The 9311-nt window shown below is 34.7% G+C and overlaps 2 protein-coding genes across 3 annotated transcripts; one reads left to right on the top strand and one right to left on the bottom strand.

Moving 5' to 3' along the window:
• Positions 1–1190: 1190 nt before the first annotated feature.
• Positions 1191–2433, top strand: LOC21391630. The gene is made up of 2 exons (XM_010096069.2): positions 1191–1895; positions 2022–2433. The coding sequence occupies exons 1-2, from the start codon at positions 1356–1358 to the stop codon at positions 2079–2081; spliced, it is 600 nt and encodes a 199-aa protein (XP_010094371.1). The 5' UTR covers positions 1191–1355; the 3' UTR covers positions 2082–2433.
• A 947-nt stretch (positions 2434–3380) lies between these two features.
• On the bottom strand, positions 3381–6567 carry LOC21391631 (B3 domain-containing protein Os01g0234100). 2 transcript variants are annotated; one of them, XM_024164249.1, is made up of 7 exons: positions 6273–6567; positions 6019–6105; positions 5622–5653; positions 5349–5511; positions 5048–5254; positions 4486–4576; positions 3381–4378 (listed from the first exon to the last, which is right to left on the bottom strand). In XM_024164249.1, the coding sequence occupies exons 1-7, from the start codon at positions 6384–6386 to the stop codon at positions 3618–3620; spliced, it is 1455 nt and encodes a 484-aa protein (XP_024020017.1). In that variant the 5' UTR covers positions 6387–6567; the 3' UTR covers positions 3381–3617. The 2 variants fall into 2 exon arrangements, with proteins under 2 accessions (XP_024020017.1, XP_010094372.1); XM_010096070.2 differs by having other exon boundaries at positions 6243–6567.
• Positions 6568–9311: the final 2744 nt, after the last annotated feature.

Below are 9311 nucleotides of genomic sequence, written 5' to 3' on the forward strand. Positions count from 1 at the left end.
CTTAAACGCGGCTTCTTTTTGTTGGACCCGCTTTGTTATTGTTCCCTTCTTTTTTCTTTTTTTTTTTCGAACTCACAAAACTCGTTGCACATAATTTGATATCTGGAGTTCTTCTCACCAATGCTAGGATATTATACCATTCATATCATGCTTTTCTGCCAATATTTCATCTTTTCAGAGTCTTGCATGTTAAAAAGACTGGCACTTTTGTCTCGTTATGTTAAGGAATATATACGTAATATATAATTATAAAGAAGCTAAAGCCTAAAACTTGATATTATGTGTTAATAGCCGTACGAACAAATGATCAAATTGTTGTTCAACTTAGAATCTAAGGATTTTAGTTAGTAGGCGTGCATCATTGTCCAGAATATACTTGCTTCACTTGATATATATATATATATAATAATATAATATATTTCTTATCGTTTTCCCTATTGGAAAAAAAAATATATATATATTATCGTTTGGGGCACTGCAATACTAGCTAGTTGGGTAAAAAGGAAAGATCAATATTTAATAGCTGTACATGAGAAATAAACATCAATATATAGGAATCCCCTGAAAATTAATATGGGGTTACCATCAACTATGAATTTTATAACATGTTTTTCACGGAAAGACAGTTTCTTAGAATCTTCGTAAAAAGCCAATATGTAACTCATAAAGCGTGCAAGTTGATCAGAAGATTGGCTCTTAGAAAGAGACTTTCCTTTGACCCCGTGGAGAGGATAGAATCATAGAAGATGGCTTCTTGGCAACTTCACAACCCCACATCCAAGGAAAACAGTAGTTAAAATATATATCAATTATACATATATAGATATCTAATTATACCGGCTCTTTTTCCCCTAGGAGACTCAAAATTTCAAACCCCTCATTGAATTTTCCCTGAAAGCCAATTTATTAATCAAGTAACGACAAAAAAACATCACATCATGTCATGCATGCATGAAAAATAAATGTTCAAATATGCTACTATATGAATAAAAACTAAATAATTAAAATGCTTAAACAACTAAAAGAAATGTTAAAAATTCACCGGATAAATAGGTAATTAAAGAGGAGAATAAGACAACATATCTAAACTCATATATATTTTTCATGACAATCTGTGTATAAATTTATGTATATATGATATATATATATATATATGTAAACACTCTGAAAAGGATCGTCTACCTATGAGATATAAATACCAACAGCTACTGAATGGTTGTGCCAACAGTACTGCTGCTACTACTACTAGAACCAACCATATAATAAATTAGGGTTTTACAGTTTTCTTCCACAAAACACAAGTTCTCTCTCGCCCTATCTTTTTCTCTTTTCCTTATGTTGTTCTGAACTAGCCCATGGCATGCTTAGACATGTACAACTCCGAGCACAAAACTAATCACCACCACCACAAGCACCACCACCACCCCCACTTCGCTGCTGTGAGCCCCAGAATCTCCTTCTCCAATGACTTCGTCGACGCCCAACAAGCTCTCCGGCAAGAGATGATCAGGAGCTCGCTGAGATCGGATCCTCCGGTCTCATCGGATTTCGAATTCTCCGTCACCTCCAACCACTCCGCCATGAGCGGCGCCGACGAGCTCTTCTTCAAGGGAAGGTTGTTGCCCTTCAAGGACAATACGACGTCGTCTTCCTCGTCGTCGCATAGGATCACCACCCTCAGAGAGGAGCTCCTCGCCGTTGACGACGATGACGTCACCTTCCGGCCTCCGAAAGGGACGACGAGGTGGAAGTCGCTTCTGGGGTTGAAGAGGGCCCACATTGGGTCCAACTCCAAGAAGGCTGAGAAGAGTGAGGCTCATGGTGGGCCGGGCGACGGAAGGAGGTCCGGTTTGGTATTGCATGATCAGGAGGCGTATTTTAGCAAGAACTCACAGGTTAGAGAAATTATTATAATTTTATTTTTTTTTATTCGGTTTGTAGAGCTTAAAGTTAATCTTGAAGTTGGTTTGGTTTTTAATTTTAATTTTAATTTAATTTTAATTTTTTTTATTTTTTGGTAGGAGTTGTTGAATGAAGGAGGTTCTAGTGCTTGCAGAGACGACGTGGAGATTGGAATATAGTGGTATTATTGATCAAGAGAGATGTATAATTATATTTTTGGGAGTTTAATTTTCTTTTCCTTTTTTTGAAGAGGAATTAAGGTGACGGTGGATTTCTTTATTTTGTGGGGTTTTTCGGTGAAATTTATTAGAGGTTGTCAAATGTGTTAGGGTCAGTCTTTATTTATTAGTCTTAATTATTAACTTACTGGTTATTTATTGATCTTTGTATTTTGGTACTCGGAGTCAGTCTAATCTCACTGTTCTGATTTTGTTTTAATATCTGAGAAGCAACTGGTTTTTTTTTGCTGTTCACTGTACAAAATGTTTGAAGTTGAAGTACCTTTTATTCAATGTTAATTAAGTTATTGTTTTTTCTGTTCTTATTTTTTTTCTTTGCTTTTAACTTGTTTTTGCTTATTCAGTCTTTAATTTTCTATTGTGTCAAACAAGATTACGTTTCGTGATTTGGATCTGGTTTTCGATAATTTTCTATGGATTGTGGATCTAAACGTTCATGTGCCCCATTGTGATGGCTAAAAAGCTCTCTTTAACGGCCATTTGACTTCAAAAAAGAAAGAAAGAGTGTGCAACAGAATCAACTTCTACAGCTTAAATAATTTGAAGACGTTTTTTACATTAATATAATGATAAATTGTTCTCCAATTGAGAGATTAATTACACCCAAAAGAGAGAAAAAAGAAAAAAAAAAAAAAGCTTCAAATTTGAAAGTATCAAATATGAGTATGGATGGTGCAAGAGGTAAGTGAGCCATAAATGTGACAGCTAAGCCATGGTTGTGTTGAAGGTATTAGAGAGGTAGAAAAATTGTCCGGATCTCAAGGTAGATCTGTGCTTGTGGGCATATGAAATGCAAGGGTAACTTGTTATGTTTGGTCAAAGAGTATCAAAAGATAAGGCATATCTGATGGTCAAAGGCTTTGGATGTTTTCTTTTCTTAAAGCATATGCCATGATGCCACCTACCCCGTTTACAACTTTCAAAGCTGCTATTTACTGACCATATAGTACATTTCCGTGCACAAGATAAAATTTTCTGTGGTTTTGTACTGATTTGTAGTACTTGTTGACTGCAAAAATGACTTGAAGCAAAAATTTAAAAAAACAAAAACAAAAACAAAAAAAAAAGATATGACTAGCCAAATCAAATCTTGCTCAAATCCTAAAGAGCTGCGGTTCGAGGGAAATAGCAAAGGATTAAAAATCCTTTTTATAATGAGGGAAATTCATCGAGTTTGGCAAGCACTTCTGTTTACTAAAAGATATGAGATATGAAAACAACAGTACATTATGCCAAGTATCAAGGCCAGGAAAAGTTACCACTCCCCAAGTCGATTCCAAAATTAAGTAACATTGTTTGCAAAAAGCAAAAGTAGTCTTCTTGTTTTATACAGATACATCTACATATACATATACATATACATATACATACATATAATATATATATGTGTATATACGAAGTGAGAAAATAATACATTAGAGCAGGCATTACCAGCAAGGAAGTATGCGCATATTTGGTAAATGGAAAAGAACAATATCACCAGAGATCAGCAATAACCTCTTGCTGGAACTTGTGCTCATAGCTTTCGGCTTGGGAGCCGAGACACTGAACAGTAGCATCAAATTTATCAAATGCATCTTTCAATTCCGCAAGCTTTGTCTCGATATCTTTCATTCCGGTTTCAGCTCGAGCTCGTTCTGCTCTAGATTCAACGTATCTCCTTGTGTCTATGGAGACTTCAGATTTGTATGCAAGGCCAGCTAGCTGAGACAGCCGAGCACGTAAAAACCCGACATTCATGCCCAAAAGCTCAAAGGCTTTTAGAGACTTATCCCAAGCTGAAAAATCATCACGAGAGGTGGTAAGAGTGCAAACTTTTATCGCATTGGCGATATGTACAGTCTCAGTGATAGTCCCAACAATCAACTTCTTGTTCATCCCCTTGATAACATCGTCATGAAGGAAAGCATTCTGACTGCAACAGAGCTTATAGTATGTTTTCCTTATATCCTCAGGGACCTCAGAATCTAAGAGCAATCCATCTACTTGAATGCTAAAATTCTCAAAAGTTTTGACGTCCTGGAATTGGATTGCCGCTCCTGATGACTTAGAACCTTCCAAAACTTCTGAAGCACCCTCCTCGCTATTGTTTTCAGATTGTTCGGCTGGCTTAGGAACTGATCTTGGCAAACCAGGCTTCCTTTTCTTCTTCTGAACAACTGATAAAGGAAGAGACTTTGGACGTTTCTTCCTACTATTAGAACTTGCAACCGCCTCCGTTTGGGCGTTATCTTTATCTGGTATCAACATCCAAGTATCATAGAAGGAACATCAATGAACCTTCTATAGTTCTATGAACACATAATGTACTAGAAAGTGCCAAATAGAGGAGCCAAAAAATTACCAGAATCATTATGTTTCGTGTAAGAATCCAAATTTAAGAGGCCAAGAGCTCCATCCACTTCAGTTAAGTCATTTGCTCTTATAATATAAACCTTCAACACAGAGAAGAGATGTCATTAGACTGTTTCTGGCCCTAGAATGGCCCTCGAGTTCAACACAAAAAGAACAGACAAACTTGTAATCTTCTCTCCCTCTTTCAAAATGCATTGTTCATTCGCTTTCTTGTTATCAGAATCCTTTCATACAAGCAAATCAGCTTTCACAACATAACATAATGGAATAAACTTGGAGTTAATCAGAATGGTTCCTAGTTATGGACAGAGGAAAAACCGACATTTTATTAAAGCTAGATGTAGATTAATATACATAGTTTCTATTGAAGCTGCAAATCCTGAAGATAAACCCAATATGCATGACTTCCTTTTTCACCAATTTAGAATGTAAGATAGTGATGAAGTAATTTACTTATATACAACAGACTTGCTGCTTTCTCTCTATATTGTCTAATTCTCCATTAGAAATGATAAGAAAAAGAGTCAACATAAACGCGAAAGACAACTGACCTTAAATTTGGTAGGTTCAACTAATTGGAAGACCAAAACATCTCCCTCAAGTAATTTGTGTGCAACAGCGAACTGTCTCCAACCAGCACTCAACCCTGTCTTATATGCAATGTATTTTATCCCATATTGTTTTCCATTCTCATCTTCCAAAGTGACCGTGGTATCTTTATCCGGTAAATGTGACTTGCAGAACAGCCCAGGAAGCCCCTGTCATATCACCAACAATGTTGTAACATGTGTTTGCTTCTCACATCACAAACTCAGCTTCATATTAGACTTATCCAACTCTAATAGCACTTACCATCCAGAAGCAGCTAGCTACATGTGATCTGACCAGAGACTTAACAAAACTAGGAAATTCAGGTTCTAGATTTGATCGAACCTCCTGTGCTCGAATCACCGCAGATGACTTGGCTTGACCAGATGAACACGAGCCATCAGTTGCAACCATACTTGGTTTACAACTTTAAGAATTCACAAAGACATAACCATCATGAGTAACTATGCAATACAAACAAGTAAAATTAAAACATGAAAAATACGACGCGAATAACATCAGAGATATTCCACCGACCTCATCGGACTTCCTGAACGGCCAGATACAACCTGCACAAGCATTTATCAGCAATTTTTCATTCATTAAGGACGATAAAGAAGACGCAATTTCATATCCGAATCCTTCACAAAAACTCAAAATATTTTAAGACAAAACAAAATTACTCAAACCTAAAACAAAAATAGAACTGAAGTTGAATATATCAATGTAAATTATGAATTAAAACGCGAATTAACTCAATGCATTACGTGATCACTCTTCATCTGCTTCTTCTAGCTAGGAAAAATTTAATAGCTAAACCATACAAAACAATCACAATTGATTATAACATTGTTTAAAATACGTCCTGGATTGCAAATCAACAACTAGCCATAGCAAGGTTTTCAACAATGAAACGTCGGAAAGATAATCTTACAAACTTAATTTGGACATCGGAATTCCGTTTCTTGACACTAGTAGTGGAAATACTTTTCTCTCTCTCCTTCGAATTCTTCGTTTTCGCCTGAAGATTAATGAGAGAAAAAATACAAAATTTCAGCTCCAAATTGACAGGAACGAACAAAAACCGCTTAGAAAATACGCAAACCTCAACTTGAGAAAGTAAATACAAGGCCAATACATATCTATATACATACATACATATATAGAGACAGAGAGAGAGAAGAAGACCGGTGAGGAAGTAGAAGAAGAAGGCTTGATCGGCCGAGCCTTCTTCGGCGGCGACTTGGACAACTGCGCGAGAGTAATGACGTCGTCGTCCTCTGCGGTTTTGGCGATCTCCATTGGAAACAACACCGTTTCGTTTCGTTTCGTTTCTCTGCAACAACCGGCGAAATGGAAACGCCGATTGAAGAAGAGAGAGAAAATGGAAAGGAAGACTTTTTAAGGCCCTAATTACAATTACAGAGTGAAGGGGAAAAGAGATTAATGAGATGGATTAAGATTAATCTTTTCATTTTTCAAAAATCGCTTAGGGCGTTTGTTAGATGTCTTCATAAGTATAATTCTGAATTTTGATTTAGAATTAGTGTTTATTTACAATAATTTAAATTATAATTTAAAATTAATATTTAATTTATAAAGATGATTTTAAATTATAATTTTAAAATTATAATTTAAATTTAAAATTATAAATTATAATTATAATTTAAATTATTTTAATTTAAATTCTCGTACGAATGTTTTTTTCTTCTTTTTTTTGCTTCTCTTTTGTGTTTTTTGCTGGGGTTTGTTGAGGACGGGGGGACCAAATTGACCGTTTAACAGTAAATTGAAAAGGAATTTGACCTCTTTTTTATAATTAGCAACTAATGCGTTGGTTTTATCCGTTTAATTATGTAAGAAATCCTCTTAATAACACCAACCTGCGAGATCGTACTCGGTTCACGCGTGGCAACTGGGATTTTGGACAACACGTTATTTGCCTGTTCTTTTTCTTTTTTTTTCTTCTGAAAAGGAAAAATATATTTCAAATTAACGAAGATGATTTCCCACTTTCCGATTTTATTATGGTCTCACACGTCTGAATTAATTATTAATAGTGTGTGTTTATTTATATCTAAATTTGTTTTTAAGTCGTGTCATTTGTGTCTCTAGTATTAGAGGTTTTGTCTTGGTAGTTTTGTCTCGGTCGATTGGTTTTATCCATTAAATATAGGCCTCGTTCATTTCATCGATTTGAGTTTTCAGTTTTAAGTTTCTACAGTAAAAAGCTCTCAAAAAATGTCACATCTAACTTTTTTGCTACAGTGAAAAGTTCTCAGAAAATATCACATCTCAACTCGAATTAAAAACTCGAATTCACAAAGTGAATGAGGTCATAATAATTCTTGTTAATGAATTTTGATTGCACTCAATTTTATTTGTATCGAGCGGGTATTTTCATATTAAGTCTCGACGCTTATTTTCACCTTGCGCTTCATCCATCTTCACAAGTAGATTTAGCCTATCCAAGGTCGAATTCTCTTATAGGTTTGTGACTATTTATGTAATTTATTAATTATTAATGAAATTTTCCGTTTAAAAAAATATTGACCCATATGGTCTCAAACTACAAGAAGACAAGACCTTGATAAATAATTAATTTAACCTACAAATTCGAATGAAATGCTAAAAAAATAAATGTATATTAAATTATAAAAGAATAAATCTAAATAAGTACACACATGATTTTTTAATAAAACAAGTATAATCGATGAAAACATTTAATGGATCAAAATTAAAAGCCCATAACACTAACGCCACATAAAACGCCACTAATTAACAAATTAAACGGGCTGAAAACATGACCTGACAATAGAAAACAAGACAAGAACACCACCAAATCGAAGTAAAAACAATGTTATTACAAACCACAACATAGATAAAAAAAGAAAGAAAAATTCCAAGCACTGCTAATATATAATCTCTGACACAAAACGACCAACAAAAGAATTCAATAAAAAAAAAAGTAAAACTCAAGAGACGCGTGTGGTCTAAGCACCACCTAAGTAAAGGCACAAAAACCCTACCTGCCACCACTGCCATCACCGAAAGACTGCAGCATCGGCCGCCGCTGCCATAAGAATCACTCCGCTACAGTACAGTTGGAATTTCTGAAGGATTTCAGTCGCCAAAAGTTAAGCATGCCAATAACAACGTTCCAAACCAACATTCACCATATTAGCGCAAAAAAAAAAAAAAAAAAAAAAAAAAAAAAAAAAAAAAAAAAAACAACAACATTCACCAATTTACCATCCCACCGTCCAACAAGCTCGGAGAACAAATTTCAAATTCAGGAACCCATCGACACTCTCGAGAGTCGAGGGTGGTCTCCTGACTCCGGCCATCTCATTTGCTTTCATGGTGAACAATAAAGACCTCGTTCAGTTCACAGATTTAAGTTTTTAATTTGAATTGAGATATAATTTTATATGAGAGCTTTTCACTGTAATAAAAAAAATAATATATGTAACTTTTTATAAGAACTCTTAACTGTAATAAAATTAGAATTAAAAATTTAAATCGATAAAATAAACAATGACAAAATAAACATACAGTACTCACAAAAAGAATAAAATCAAAATACAGTGAAATAAATAACACGAGATTTGAGATTATTTCACCTCTAATGGGAGGCTATACGCCTACTAGGGCGTTTGTTTGTTTTTTTGTTTTTTTTTTGTAGTGTAGAATATATCAATCTTTTAGAATGATTACAAAGAGAGTAAATAATAAGAAGTGGGGTCAGGGAGAGTTTTGAGATTTAATCCCTTGTTATAGCCCTAAGATAAAAGAGCTTCGTTCGTTTCACCGATTCGAATTTATAATTTTAAGTTTTTACAATAAAAAGTTCTCAGAAAATGTCACATTTAACTGTTTTTATTACAGTAAAAAGCTCTCTGAAAATGTCACATCTCAATTCGAATTGAAAACTCAAATCTATGAAGTGAACGATGCATAAATTAAATGTGTGAGACATCCTTGTTTCCTTTTTAAAGATTCTCAATTGCCATTATCGGTTCAATAGTTACCTTGTTGTTCATCTTCATATCACCAAGCTAACCAACCTTTTCTAAGTTGTGGGAGTTGAGCTTATGGATTGGCAACCGTCGAGAAACACTCCTAGTGTTAGGAGACTGGATCATCGTCTCTGCAATAATACAACATCAGTTACGAGTAAGCATATATTTTGCTTTAACATATTATATAGTATATTTTGAGTCCGTC

The sequence above is a fragment of the Morus notabilis genome, unplaced genomic scaffold (genome assembly GCF_000414095.1).
Source record: "Morus notabilis unplaced genomic scaffold, ASM41409v2 Scaffold123, whole genome shotgun sequence".
NCBI classification, from domain to species: Eukaryota; Viridiplantae; Streptophyta; class Magnoliopsida; order Rosales; family Moraceae; genus Morus; species Morus notabilis.